We start from the raw sequence: 15,104 nt of genomic DNA, 5'->3' as shown, positions 1-15,104 counted from the left end.
TGACATGGCTCCAGCAATTCTGACCTTGTGGGTTCTGTCCTTGAGCCAGTTTGCAACCCATCTTGTGACATATGGGTTTACATTTAAGCTGGTGAGTTTGTCTATGATGCCCGAGTGGGGTATTGTGGCGAAGGCTTTTGCAAGATCAAGGTAGGCTGTGTGAACTGCCTTACCCTCATCAATGGCCTTAGTGACTGTTTCAAAAAAGTCGACCAAGTTCAAAAGGCAGGATCTGCCCTTGACAAAGCCAAATTGGGTAGGATCCAATGTCTGTAGGTCCCCAATGTCTTTGTTTATGAGTTCCATAATGATCCTTTCCATAGCTTTGCAGACCAGGCTTGTCAAGCTTATGGGGTGGTAATTTCCAGGGTCCATAGAAGCACCGCCTTTGTGGAGTGGGACCACTGTTGCTGTATGACATTCTTTGGGTACGTATCCTGTAGTAAGGCTAAGATTAAACAGCAGCCTAATGTGCGGGTTTAGTTCCTCTTGGAGTTCATGTAGCACGCAGCCCGGGACACCGTCCGGTCCCATTGATGCTGTGTTTTTAGCTTTGGAGAGGGCGGCTCTCACCTGGGCATCTGAGATGTTAGGGAGGCTACACTCTGCTGGGATAGATATTTCTCCTTTTGGGGGGAGGGGGCGGAGAAATTTGCACTGAACCTGTCTGCCAGAATGTTGGCAATGTCTGTGGGTTCAGTGTATTTTGTGTCATTTTGGACTAACTCTGAGCATATCTGGGAGTTTCCACCCAGGTTTCTAACATAGCTAAAGAAGGCCTTGTGATTGTCTTTTGTGTCTTTTGCGATTTTTCTCTCAAAGTTGGCCTTGGATGATTTTATGAGTGATCGTAGTTTTTTTCTAGTACTGATCAGAGATGCCTTCCCTTTTAGGGATTTTGCTCTGTCATGTAGTAGCTTCCTCCTCCTGTTGTAAAGTTTGTTAATGGCTGGGGTCCACCAGACAGGGCGCCTGCCTTTGGGGGAATGGGTCTTGGTTTTATTAGGGATTGCATGATCCAAGCATTCTTGAAGGTGCCCGTAGAAGGCATTTATAAAGGATTCAGCGGTGTGGGTTGTGGTTTCCACTGGCCCAGGGGCCTTGAAGGATACCACTTCAGTCTTAAGAAGTGTGAAGTCGGCTTTTGAGAAATTCTTCACTGTGGTCTTTTGTGCATGGGGTGTGGGCGGGATGTGGATTTCCAGTGAGATTAATTTATGGTCTGATCTCATCAATGAGGGGTATACTTCCAGTGTGGAGCATTTTGTCCCCATGTTTGTGATGATCAGGTCTAGTATATTATCTCCTCTTGTGGGAGTGGTGACTAGTTCTTCCATCGCATTTGAGTTTATGAATTCTAGGAACCTTTGGGCTAGGGTGTTGGGGCTTGAGTAATGTTCCCAGTCTATGTTTGGGTAGTTGAAGTTTCCCAATATGATGGTACTTGGAAAGACATTCATACTCTCCAGTGTCTTCAGGAAGGCTGAGTGGGGTTCCTGAGTTTGAGAGGGTGGTCTGTAGCATGCTACAACCTGTAGGGCAGTTTTGCCTATGGTTAGTTGCACCTGGATGGTCTCCGATGCTTCGTGCATTGCCACTAACCTGGAGGTGTGGGTATCTTTGATGAATATGGATACTCCCCCTCATTTTGTGGTTCGGTCCAAGTTTTGGGGCCGGAAAGCATGATATGAGGTAAAACCTGGTAGTGCTGGGGTGCTCTCAGGAGCCTTGAACCAGGTTTCATTCACTGCACAGACATCGATGTTCTCCATACTGAGGAGGGCTTCGAGAGTGTGGATCTTGAGGTTTAGACTTCTGGCATTGAGCAGCATTACCCTTAGTTTTTTTTTCACTTGTGTTTTCTAGGGAGGTGGGTTTGTCTTTTGAGCCTTGCCTAAAAAAGGCACTATGGGGGTGGCAAGAGCCTTGGCCAATATCCGGAAGCCCAGGGGTCACAGGTGCAAGCCATCCCTTGCGAAGCAGCATGGCTTGTCAAGCATGTCATCCCAAGCAGACATACATTGGATCCCCTTAGAATGACACCAGTAATTAAGCCAATTGTTAAAGCTCATAATTTTGCCTTTGTACTGTGGCATCATTCTTGGTGAGGGTAGGATGCTGCTCAGGGTCAGGGTCATACCGGCCTGGGCTATATAATCAGAGAGCTCCTCTATGTCCCTTTTCATGTAGTCCAGGGAGGTACGTCTCAGGTCATTCACACCGGCATGGACAATGACTGAGTCATATTTGTACTTGCTTTGGAGTGACCTGAGTGCTTGTGTTATGTGGCGGATTCTAGCGCCCGACAGGCAACTTACTGTAACCTTTATCCTTGTTCAGTCTGGTGAGCGGGACATCACTGTGTCTGACTATGGAGTCACCTATTACAAGTGTATCTGGCATGTTGTTTGGCCTTAAGGGCTGTGACTGTTTAGCACACTGACTTTGTGAACTATGTGTTGCATGTGCTATGTCTTGAGGTAGTGGTCGCTTGGGTGTCTGCTTTGGAGGCCTCTGTTGTTTTGGTAGATTTTTAATCAGAGCCTCCGAGTATGTTTTTGTGTGTTTATGTGTTTGGTCTGCAGTTGTGATAGGTCTATGTGAGACTGGGTTTGTGGTGTGCGTGGTTACCTTCTCCTCCTGATTGGTTTTGCCAGTACTGAGTTGAGAGAGCTCAGCCTCCAGTTTGGCTATATAGTTGCATCTCTCACATATATTTGTATTTGTTGGGAGGAGGAGAGGGTTGTCTGTGTACATGAGGCAATTGTAACATTGCCTCAAGATTCCCAGATTCACCAGCTGAACAGGAGAGGACGCCAGCAACTGACCCTTCGACATGCTAGAATAGTGTAAAGGATTGCTCTGTAACTGAGTCAGAAAGGACCTATAGGGAAATGGGTACTCAAGGGGATTTAGGTGAATGAAGTACTTTCTTTTTGTTTAAGAGTGCTTTACCTGTATAAAAATGCTTTAGGAGCAAGTGCTGGGCTTTTCAGATAGAGAATAGACTGTTTAGATTGCAAGTAGAGCAGTTCTAAGGGAAAAATTGAAGAGCAGACTTTGCGGAGCCAGAAATAGTTTAAACTTGATTAACCGGCGCTGCCCGATGCTGCTCTATGAGCAACTTCGCGCAAATTCGTGCAAAAGCGCGCTAAAGCGGGCTTTATAGCAGGGGGTTGAAAAGAGCTAGGAAATGGCCCAAAACGGCCAATAAACTACAAGTTGCTGGGCTGGAACCACTCCTTTAGGGACAAATGGGCTGCTCAGTGCTCCCCACTCCCACTGGTGAACAAAGAAGATTCCTCTTATCCAAATAAGGATATGGACAACACAGGAACTATGACACAGCCCAGGGATCAGCAAAATCTGAAGACTGGACTATTATAGTTCAGTAAAGGTGGGAGAAAAAGGATTTTTTTTGTTTTTTTTTTGTTTTTTGTTTCAAACAGACAAAAAGATACAGTAACAAACAGTAAATGCTTTAAATCGGCTAGCACACTTGAGTGTGTTAGCCTAACAGTTAAATTGTTTATGTATCACATTACTGCTGTGTTGTCTGTGAACACTTGCAAGGTACCTGGTTTCCAGAGACATGAAAAGACCTGAAGAACTTGGATGAGACCTTTATTTCCTTCATGTTGATGTGTTCTTTTAATAGCATTAGCTGCCATCTGCCCTGCACTCATTGCAGGCCTGTCCAGGCCCCCACATGCCTTGTCCAAGACATCTGTGTACATATCCTAATCTGGGGCTGGAGGAGTGAAGGGAAGCCCTGGTTTGAGATTCACCTTTTCCTTCAACCATAAGAGTTCCCATCTGAGACAAGGTAAAAAGGGAAACACTGTGGCCAGGAGGTGAGACTGCTAAGACCAAACTGTTTTCATGTATCACTGGATTTTTCCATAGGCAGTCTGGCAAGGGGGAACATTGGGATAGTAGCTGCCATGAACCCAAAAGCCTTTAGGATCTCCCTTGCTGAGTACTGGCTGAGGGAGGCAAGATTGTGGAAGTAGATGTAAGGCTATGCACCTGCTCTTGACATAAGTAGCCCCTGCATTCATTTTATGTATAGCCTGCAGCCCAGAAATACTATGTCCTGAGATGGCTGCATGGAGGTTTTTTTGTAGCTAATTGTGAACCCCAACTTTGATAGGAGGAGGAGTGTGAACTGTAGATGGTGTTGGAGAATTTGTAGTGAAGTAGCTTGGATTAACAGGTTGTCTATATGGGGAAAGTCTGGATTCCATGGGTTTACCAGAAGGTTATCACTGGTGCCAGATACCTTGTGAAAACTTTTGGGATGTGGAAAGCTCAAAAGGCAAAGCAGTAAGATGAGATGAGATGAGCCACTGCAATACCTGTGAAATCTCCTTCAAGTGATATGAATTGGTATATGGAGGTAAGCATCCTTTACCTCTAGGGATACTAGAAATGTCTGTGGCAGAATAAAAGGTAGTACAGTATGCTGGGAGAACATTTTGAAAGTTGGAACTGTTAATAATGTGTTCAGTAAGGAGAGATCCAGTATGTGTATTCACTGCTCTTCTTTCCTTGGCACTAGGAAAAGTCTGGAGTAAAACCCCTTATTGATAAAGTCTTCTGGCACCAACTCAGTTGTGCCTTGTGTTTGTACTATATTTCTTGTAAAAAGGGCCACCGTTTGTGTGGAGGCGGGGGTATGCCATTTAGAGGGGGAATCTGTATCCAAGACATGACATAACTATTTTTAAGATAGATTGCATGGGTTTGTCTGTGGTTAATCTTTCCCCAGGGGGAGAAAGAATGGATCATCCTTTTTGAGAAGGGCATAGTAGGGCTGGGGACAAGGGATAAAGGAAGTTGAAGACAGTCACAGAGATTTGTCCTGAAAGGGAGGCCTCCCATATGAGGCATCCCTCTGTGGATTATCTGGGCATCTGTTTTTGTGAGCCTCCTTGTGTTTTCTGGCTAGGCCTAGTGTTCCTTCTGATAAAAGAGGCAGGTTTGGTTGGGTAACTCCTCTGGTATTTAGGTACACATGCTAACAAATGCTACCTGTAGTCCTTCATGGTTTTACCCTGTTCTTGAAGGGTTTGGAAAAGGTGGGTCACTTGTGGTTTAACAACAGATCTCCATCTAAAGGGAAGTCCACTATTTTTGCTTTAAAGTCCACAAGAATATACCGGCAATGTAGAAATGCATACTTTCAGATTACAGAACCTGTAGCCGCTGCTCTAGATGAAGCCTCTAAAACATCATAACTACATTTAATGCAGCAGCTGGCCACTTATGTAACCTAAGTAAAGATAATATTTGTTGTTCAAAATCAGTATCCTGCAAATCCACCATTACCTTCTGTAAATAATTCACAATGGATATCAAGTATTTGTTCATCAGGGTTTGGTAATTAGTAGCCTTGAATGCCAAAATAGAAGAGGTATAAACCTTTTTACCCAATCAAAGAGCCCTGCTATCCTTGTCTGAAGGGAGGGCATTGGCAAGGAGTTTAGAAGGCTTATCAGATGAGATGTAAACTGCAGAAGGATCTTCAACAGGAATTTTTAAACAGAAACTTAAATTCATCGGGGACCCTATAAAATCTATCTAGTCTTTTGGGAGCAGGAAGTTGGGATACAGGGACAACAGAAGTGAATTGAAAAGCATGCAAAAAAGCCTCTAGAACAGGAGGTACAGGGGAAAGGGCCATGGTGCCCATTTCCAAAAAGTTATAGTATCTTTTCTGCACCTCCAATATCTGCCTAGATTCCCATTCAAAATGCTTCATAACATTTAAGATTATCTTTACAAAAGAAGTTTCTTCTACTGGAGAATCAGGCAAAATGGAGTCCTCGTCATCTGAAGTGACTTGGCCAGAAGACTGCATTTGAGATGAGTGGGCCAGAGAATGGTCAGAATCAGAAGTCCTCATCGTCAGAGGAAGATGAATCCACTGACATCTTTTTAGGAGTGGGGGTTGGGGACTGAGAAGAGAAAGAAGAAGGCTTCAGAGCCAAAATGGGCATAAACAAACCTTGAGAAAAAACAATCCAATCCTTATCCCTAGAAGAGGAAGGAGGTTGAGAGGTAGCAGCATGTTTAGCTTTCTGACATTTCTTTCTTGGTATAACATCCACATGTACTACACATGGTGGTTCATTTCCTGACTTACATCTGTTAGTTTGCCTAGGACCTCTTCCCTAACTAAGATCTCTGGGAGCCCTCTAATCCCTCCAGTATTATGACTTGTGGTTCACTTACATCTGCAGAATCCTCAGCTGTCAAGGCCTCCAACCCCATACTGGCCTGGGGGAGATCTCTTATGTAGGAATCGAATGTACCATGAATTCTGAAACCTTAATGGATACATCTGAGTCAGAAAAGACTGATTCAGTCTATGGCCTAGGTCTTTTAAGCTTTTTCTTAAGTGATAGAGGTATGTCTGGGGAAGCAGAATCTGCCATCTTGAAGTGGGTCAAGGTGTATGAGACATTGGGTCTCTAGGAAAGTGTTAAGAGAGAACAAATGAGACTGCACATTCTTAGGAAGAAAGGACTGGCAGATGGAACAAGCTATGTAGTCGTGTTCCACTCCTAAGCAAAAGATTCACTGGATGTTCAAGTCTTTGTATGGAATTTGTCTACCACATTCACACTTATCCATCCTATCTGATGTCTAATACCAGTAAGAAAAGAAAAACAGTTAAAAAATATAAAGTAAGGTTCCCCAAAGGGGCACTTATCTATGCATTCAAAGCAATGGTACCAACAACCAAAGGACAAACAGTCCAATGGATATGAGACCTGCATTCAGGCTATTAGCAGGATAGTCTGAGGAATTTCACTCATTATGTCCATCTATACCCCTATGTTTGTGAGATGGGGTCACATGTCAGCTGTGTGATCTTGGGAAGGTAAAACTTTGGCACCCCAGCAAGATGACAGCAGTGATGACCATGTTTTAGGAATACTACAATAGTTATTTCAGTCAGAACATCATATAATATTAAGTTACAGAGATCTAATCATAATTCTTTGTACTGCATGGAGATTTGTTTGCTCCATGTACTTCTAGCTACAGAAGAATTAAATTAACAACAACAAACTAGGGAAATATTGTGCCGACTTTGAAAGCAGGAAATGTAGATGGAAACTGCTTTCTGTCTTTATGTATTCCGTGTGTAAGAAAAGCAGTTGGTTCCAAATACATTTTAGTGAGTATAATGTAGACAGCAGACAGAAACAGAGTTAAAATTAACTAATTTCATATTTTTCTGCTGTTATTTAAGCTGAAATATTTTTTACATAAGTTGTGCTGAACCAGGGTGTCATGTAACTGATATTTGAATGTAATATCGGCACTCCATGCACTACAAATTAATTATATCTCATGCAATACGCTTTAAATCTAGATTATAAAAATATAAACAATATAATAAAGACATTAACTGGCCATCTGTGTCAACAGCATATTTACTCAAAGCTAATTTAAAGTGATTATCACTTCTGCACGTAGTGCTTGTTAAGAAAGTGCAGCCACCAAGTAAGTCAGGTATTATGCTCCCATAATATTACCTGCTTACTGTGCTACTGTTTTAGGATCGCCTTCTTCCTACCTGAATGGTGGTCTCTTTCTCTGGCAGTGGACCATGGTGCAAGATGATCTGCTGTGGGAAGGTGTTGTTTGGGTTGGAGAACCAGCTTTGGGCCTGCTGATACAACGTATCATGCTGGCTCTGTAACACAAGTCGTTCTTCATCTTCCACCTGTGAAGAGAGAGATAGAAGAGTGCAAAAGTAAAAAGAAAATAAATGTTGGTGACATTAACTTATACAGCTGATACAGATGTAATTACAGAACCTGTCTCTCATGAATTAATGGTGGTAGAAATTGCTACTTACACAGCTGATGCACTGTATTAGTATTAAACCTACGTACAGAACTTGTCTCCTGTGCATTAGTTGTGGCAAAATTGTAACTTATATAGCTGATACACTTTTAATTACAGAACCTGTCTGTCATTTTGGAAGGTGCAATATCAGCTATGATATCATCTCTCTCCATCTTGGACTTTACTGAGAAAAAACAAACAAGCAGCAAGAAAATGAAAGGCTCCAAAAGGAATCATACTCATTCCTATAAACAGGAATGCAAAAATGCCAACATATTCAGTCAGCTTGGCATATTTCTCAAATGTTTAAATATCTGCTCTATTTTCAGTTAAATCATACTGATAGCTCATAACCTTCTGTGCAAACATACTTTTTAGAGGATGGCAGTCTGCTAGCATTCCCATATCCACATGCTCCTACTTTCTCCAAAAGGCTGTGTTGTTTTTTTTTTAATGTGTTCTATGGGGAAGATTGTCCTTTCATTCCATATCCCTGACTATAAGTTTCTATTTCACAAGAATTAAGACACATCTTTATTGCATTTTGATAACTATCTATGTCTCAGTAATCACATTACACCTTCTCAGAGAAAACTGAGATTCATAGACAAGTTGCACTGTGCATAAGGCAGTGTAACGTGCCTTCCATTACAGGTAAGCTTGTCTTGATTCACAGACAAACATCTGTGTAGTAAAATATCCCTCTCCCTCTAGGCAGCAGGCTGCTAGGTTCTATTTGCAGATGCAGTAGCAACTTGCCAGACTTGGGTTAATGAAGACCATGAGCATGAGTCACTTAGGTTTAAATAATAGAGAAGCATACACTCCATAGTATGCAATACACCTAAAGAACATAGAAAATATGGGTACTTATATAATAACAGTTCACTGCTATTCAAAAACAAGCACATTGATTGGACAGCCCAAACAGTGCGCTTATTGTAAATCGAGCATATACCAGCAGAAAAAAGTCCGGCCACTGAAGTACCATTGAGCAGGCAGACTTTCTATTGGCAAAATAGATCCACATGATCAAACCATCACCAAGCATGGGTAAATCCTAATATACCTATGCACAGTCATGGATTATTGCTTAAGTGTGTGTTGGTAGGTAGCAGCATGCACCGATGCATTACAAAGGGGGGAACTTGTGCATAGAGCGTGGGACACTTTACCCTGTGTAGATTATCCGTCCAAGTTAGTACTAAATATATACGCAAATGTGTGTGGCTGCAACCTGTGATTGGATAATGTTTACATACAGTGTGTGTGTGTGTGTGTGTGTGTGTGTGTGTGTGTGTGTGTGTGTGTGTGTGTGCGTGTGTGTGTGTGCGTGTGCGGTTGCGGGTGTGTAGTGCATAACTACTGCCCCAACTGACCTGTGTCTGGTATAAATGGGGAGATTGTGAATGCAGCAGAATGTGTGTGTGTGTGTGTGTGTGTGTGTGTGTGTGTGCGTTCCTCTGTGCATGTTTTTGTATCTGTATCAGTGATTACCTCATGGTTGTGTACGTAATGTCCTACTGATCTCCACTACAGTTTCAATCATGTGCATCTCTGTCTGAGTGTTTATATACAAAAAGTCTCTATGTATATCTGTATAGATATGTATGCAAAGTTGTCTGCTCCCTGAAGGTCAACACTAAAATCTTAAACATGCCCACCCCTTTCACTATGACAACTACTTTAACAACTGTCGCATAGTTAGTTTTGTTTCTAATTCTATTAATCTGAAAGTTTAAATGTTGATTTAACCAACGGTTCAAGTACCAGAAGTGGGTGACTGAATTTAGTGTGTAGTTAGCTTTTTTTAATAGAGAAAGGTTTTCCAAGATTGGAGGACTGTGTTGGATACCAAACAGCACACACAGACACACACACACACACACACACACACACACACACTGTACGTGCATGTGTGTGTGTGTGTGTGTGTGTGTGTGTGTGTGTGTGTGTAGAGGTAGATATATATATTTATATGTAGCTATAGATAGATGTAGATATAGATGGGTGCTAATAATGCAGTTGAATGAGTTTTAGGTTGACAGCTGCCTAGTTGACTAGGCATTTGATTGACTGGTGTGTGACATCGCATAAATTCAGGGAATGGGAAATTTTCCCTTCCCTGTGCTTCTGGGATCAGTACATTTAATTCACCATTGAAGCCAGAATTGGAGGCCTTTTTTGTTGACAATGGAGAATGATGTAAAGAAGTTGTTAAAAGCTGAAGCTGAAAATATATATTACAATTTAGGTATTAAAGAAAAAGAGGCTTTCTGGGAAATGAAAAATAATACTGATTTATATATTACTAAGGTAGATAAGGACAATGCAATAGTAGTCATAGATTATAGGTTCATAGATTAGTACTAGGCTAACTGCCCTTGCAAATCATTTTAAGCCTAGCCAATTATCCCTTGTGAGACTCCAACCCTGCACCTTGTGTTTGTAAGGCAAACACCTTAACCATTAGGCCACCCTCCCAATAGATGACAAGTTTTATTTTGAGCAAATAAGAATAGTATTGGATGATAAAAATGTTTTATAAAAGCAAGACTTGGTCAGAAATGAAGGCATCTTATAGTTTGATTGATGCCTTTATTGAGGAATGGTTATTAGAGGGACTTATTTCTTTTGAAACAGCTGAATATTTAAGGATCTCAAAGCAAGTTTAAGCAGTTTTTCTGGTCTGCCTAAAATACTTAAGAACTTAAGATTGTTGCAAGTCAATGAAGTAAAACTGAGTCAATGGCGATCTTTGTAGATAAATAAGTAATAATAATGTAGGTTCTGTAGGAGAGATGTTTAAATGTTTAGCTTGCAATTACTGCAAGTTTATGAAAGAAAGGAATAAGATTTATTTACGTAGAAGCTAGGAATTTTGACATAAAATTATATATGAAGTTTACCTGCAAGTCAAAATTTGTAGTTTATATTGTTCTGTGTGGAAAATGTCAAGCTTTTTATATAGAAAGAACAACAAGGGAATTTTACATGAGAGTATATAAACATTTGTACACTGTTGAGAAATTAGATGTAAGTAATGCTTTGACTAAACAAGTGTTACAATCTCATAGAAATGAAGTAAATAAAACTGAGTTTATTGTAGAAAAAAATAAAAAAACACATGGATTGAGTGCTTTCATCCCTTCAACAGGGATTTCATCAGAATCAACTGCTAAATATTAAAGTCACCGTGGTGCAAGCAGTGTTTGGTTCTTTTCGTTAGTGGTGTTTTTGACACTGTTTTTGCTTGTGTTCTACATATTTAAAATTGAGTTTATGTTTTCAGTTATAGATCAAGTGTATAATTTTGATGAGGGAATTGAAGCTGAGGAAGATTTAGACTGGAAGGAATAATGCTGACAAGTTAGATGAAATGCCTGCAGTTTTCCGGGACTGAATAACGGAGAGAATTTTAAAACTGTTTTGAGAAAGAAAGGGTTACAGCATTGAGGTAATTAATATGTGATTAAGTGAAGTTTATTTAAAATAAAGCAAGGATTATAATGGATTTGTCTGATGAAGTTCTATGTTTAGAATGGAAGCGCTTAATCATTTCCATTAAAGTTTATGATTTTTAGTCCTTTTAATGAGTTATTTATTATTTTTACGGCTTTAGAGTTTGTTTGGTCTTTTGTGATTTTGTCTGTATGCATATATATATATATATATATATATATATATATATATATATATATATATATAGGTCTACTTTACATGGTCGACTTTTCAGAAAGTCAACTTTTATATGGCCGAGACCATATGATCGATTTTCAAAAAGCCGACCATGTAAAATAAACACAAAATACACAACAGACACGTACCTTTCAACTGTTAGCAGGGGGGCAACCCCCCCACACCCCACGTAACTTAAATATACCAACTCCGTGATCGCACTACAGTGCGGAAGAAGGAAATTTTCCCATTCCGCACTGTACAGAGATAGCAGTTCCCCATGGTCGACTTATCGAAAGTCAATCATATGGTTTCGGCCATATGAAAGTCGACTTTCTGAAAAGTCGACCATGTGAAGGGGACCCATATGTGTTATATATATATATATATATATATATATATATATATACACACACACACACACACACACACACACACACAAAACTAAAACGAAAATTGGAAGTGTACGTCTCAAAAAGTAGCATTGTAGAAAATATGAATAAAAGCAGTAAAACACCAGTGCAACCACCATGGCAATATACATAAAATAGTACTTTAATAAACAAGAACAAATAAAATAGATGATAGACATACCAACTCCCGATTTTCAAACCTCGGAGAAAATAAATATTCTGAGACATGGCCATCTCTTATTTGGTACATACATATCTGTTTTTTCAGCCATGCAGTCTCTATATGTCAGGACTCGCTCATGCAGATTCTGAGATTTCAAATGGTTACCCTTCTTGTCAGTCCCTTATCAAATAAGGGAATGTATTTAATGCTCTAACCATTACTGGCTTCTTCAGTAATATATATTTTTTAAATTCCTTAGTTTAACTGCGTTCATAAAACATGTTCAGTAATTTATCCCTTTCCTTCATGAAAAATATTTATCAGAAATTATTCTTGCTAATCTAACTACCCTTTCCCTAAGTTTTTTTTTTAATACAAGGGGAAGCAGTTGTTAATGTAAAGTCAAAGTCAAAGTAAACTTTATTGTCATTTAGAACTACAGAAGTATAGCCTAAATGAAATTGCGTGCATCAGCTCAATTCTTGAGATTTCAAATGAAAAGTGAAACAACACATACAAGCAGAGGAATAAACATAACTAATAAATACAATCCTACTCCCAATACATGCAAGAAAGAGCAGAGACATTTACCAATGCTCATAAAGGAAAATAATTCCCTCCCCTGAGTTAAATTAACTACCCTATTTAAAGTAATACAAAACACACTACAGACTGAAATGCCTAAGTTATTTGTCTAATATTGCACTTGAGTGAGGTAAATAATACTGATTATGGATATAATAAATACATATTGCACTTACTTGGAATATATGTAAGTATAATTGCGCAAATAAATAAAAATGTACTTATGTGTCCAGATCCCTGGAACTTTTGCCCAAGTTCAGATGTCTAATCATTGTAGGATAGAAACTGTTACCGAATCTTGTAGTCTTGCAGCGTATGTTGCAATATCTGTGATAAGTACAAGTACAAGTACTTATCTGCGATAAGTACAAGGAACTATTAGAAAAAATGTGTTTTCTGTAAATATTTTATGAAAATGCCTCTTGCTTTTTGGTGATAAGAACATTTAAATAATTAATACTTTCATCATGTTGATGAGTAAAGCTCCAAAGGATAGTTGTGCAACATATCCAATCTATAAATTTAGAAAGCTTTACATCTGGATTAGTCCAAAAAATAAAAGTGCCATCAAGATAATGGACATAAAACATCCAAAATCCAGTACAGTCAGACCACCAAATAAACTTATTTTCCCAAGTATACATCACCAGATTTGCAAAAAAATGGTGTCACATAGCTATACCCTTTGCTTATAAAGTTCTCCTTCAAAGAGTATAAAATTATTATTTAAAATCAGGGCCATTAAATCTGTTAAAAATGTAATATCTTGAGCAGACAAAAAAAGAGACATTTATTAGGACCTCATTAAAACTCTTCAGACCTATATCTTTGGTATTAAGAAAACAAACTATCTCCATCAATACACAGAAGACTGATTTTTTCATAAACTCCCATGAGTCTTTGATCATATAAAAATGCCGTAAAAAATGGTTTCAACATCCTGCCAATGTAAATTGTTAATAGGTATGTCTTAGAGCCCTGTACTGCTACTATTGGTCTAAAAGGCACTATAAGACAATATTATGTATTTTGGGCTGCAATGTTTTTTTAGATGTATGCTAAAATGAGAGTAATGAAGCTGAATTGATATGAATTATTCTTACAGACTATAGGAAGCAATTTGATACAACAGTGAATAATTAAGTTACCTGAATTAACTATGTATAATGTATTTTGTGCAATACACACCAGTTAAGCAGATGACTATACAAAATGCATGCTAAAGTAAACATGGAAAGATGATATCACCATATAGAAGTCTAGGATGTTTCCAAAGGAAAAAAGAATGGAAATATGAAAGAGGAGGCCAAAGTTAGAATCAGAAGCACTGCAGCTATCTTGTTCAAAGTGCTGGAGTTGTGTGTGTGGCAAAAGAATACCTACAGGGTCACTAAGTAAGCTATACAAAAGAGTGGTAGAGACAGTTCTATAGGAAACAGAAACCTGGGCAGTAAAGGAAAAGCAGCTGGGAAACTGATCTGACAGACATGACATGTAAACCTGGTCAGTAAAGGAAAAGCAGCTGGGAAACTGATCTGACAGACATGAAATGTAAACCTGGGCAGTAAAGGAAAAGCAGCTGGGAAACTGATCTGACAAACATGAAATGTAAACATGGGCAGTAAAGGAAAAGCAGCTGGGAAACTGATCTGACAGACATGACATGTAAACCTGGGCAGTAAAGGAAAAGCAGCTGGGAAACTGATCTGACAGACATGAAATGTAAACCTGGGCAGTGAAAGAAAAGCAGCTGGGAAACTGATCTGACAGACATGAAATGTAAACCTGGGCAGTAAAGGAAAAGCAGCTGGGAAACTGATCTGACAGACATGAAATGTAAACCTGGGCAGTAAAGGAAAAGCAGCTGGGAAACTGATCTGACAGACATGACATGTAAACCTGGGCAGTAAAGGAAAAGCAGCTGGGAAACTGATCTGACAAACGTGAAATGTCTGAGAAGTGTGAAGAAGAATGCACACTGTGGGACAAAGAAATAAGGACAGCAGAACAGAAATCAAAGTAGCCCAATTACAAAGAAAGGAAAGCAGATTTGGGAGAAATCAGAAGGCAAAAGGAAACAAGGACACCCATCCATGACATGGATGGACTGCATGAAAGAAGACATGCAATGCTAAGCATGACTGTCAAAAACGGTAGGGCAGTGTCTCTGAATTCAGGCAAGTGGCAACATCCAGACCAGGAGAAAAGGGGGTTAGTGATGATGATGATGATAACAGCATAGATTTTCAGGTTTCACTGAGGTTCATAGGTATATACCAGGCTAACAAACAACGGGGCCTTTATACACCTAGCCATGCAATCCAACCCAATTGTGTCCCTATGTGTCATGATCTTTTATAAGGAGGGGTATGTTACTTAGGAAATTTCTACAGGTTATG

General features: G+C 39.6%; 1 protein-coding gene across 1 annotated transcript in view; it reads right to left on the bottom strand.

The window, feature by feature from the left end:
- The window catches only part of LOC122800026 (LON peptidase N-terminal domain and RING finger protein 1-like), a 770,380-nt gene that overhangs the window by 115,717 nt on the left and 639,559 nt on the right, over nt 1-15,104 (bottom strand). The window contains exon 11 of the mRNA XM_044069488.1: nt 7,592-7,741. Coding sequence (XP_043925423.1) covers nt 7,592-7,741 — 150 coding nt within the window. The remainder of the gene's footprint in view (nt 1-7,591; nt 7,742-15,104) is intronic.

The sequence above is a fragment of the Protopterus annectens genome, chromosome 4.part0 (assembly GCF_019279795.1).
Source record: "Protopterus annectens isolate FY-2018-M chromosome 4.part0, PAN1.0, whole genome shotgun sequence".
In the NCBI taxonomy this organism is placed as follows: Eukaryota; Metazoa; Chordata; order Ceratodontiformes; family Protopteridae; genus Protopterus; species Protopterus annectens.
This window is presented reverse-complemented; position numbering and strand designations above follow the sequence as displayed.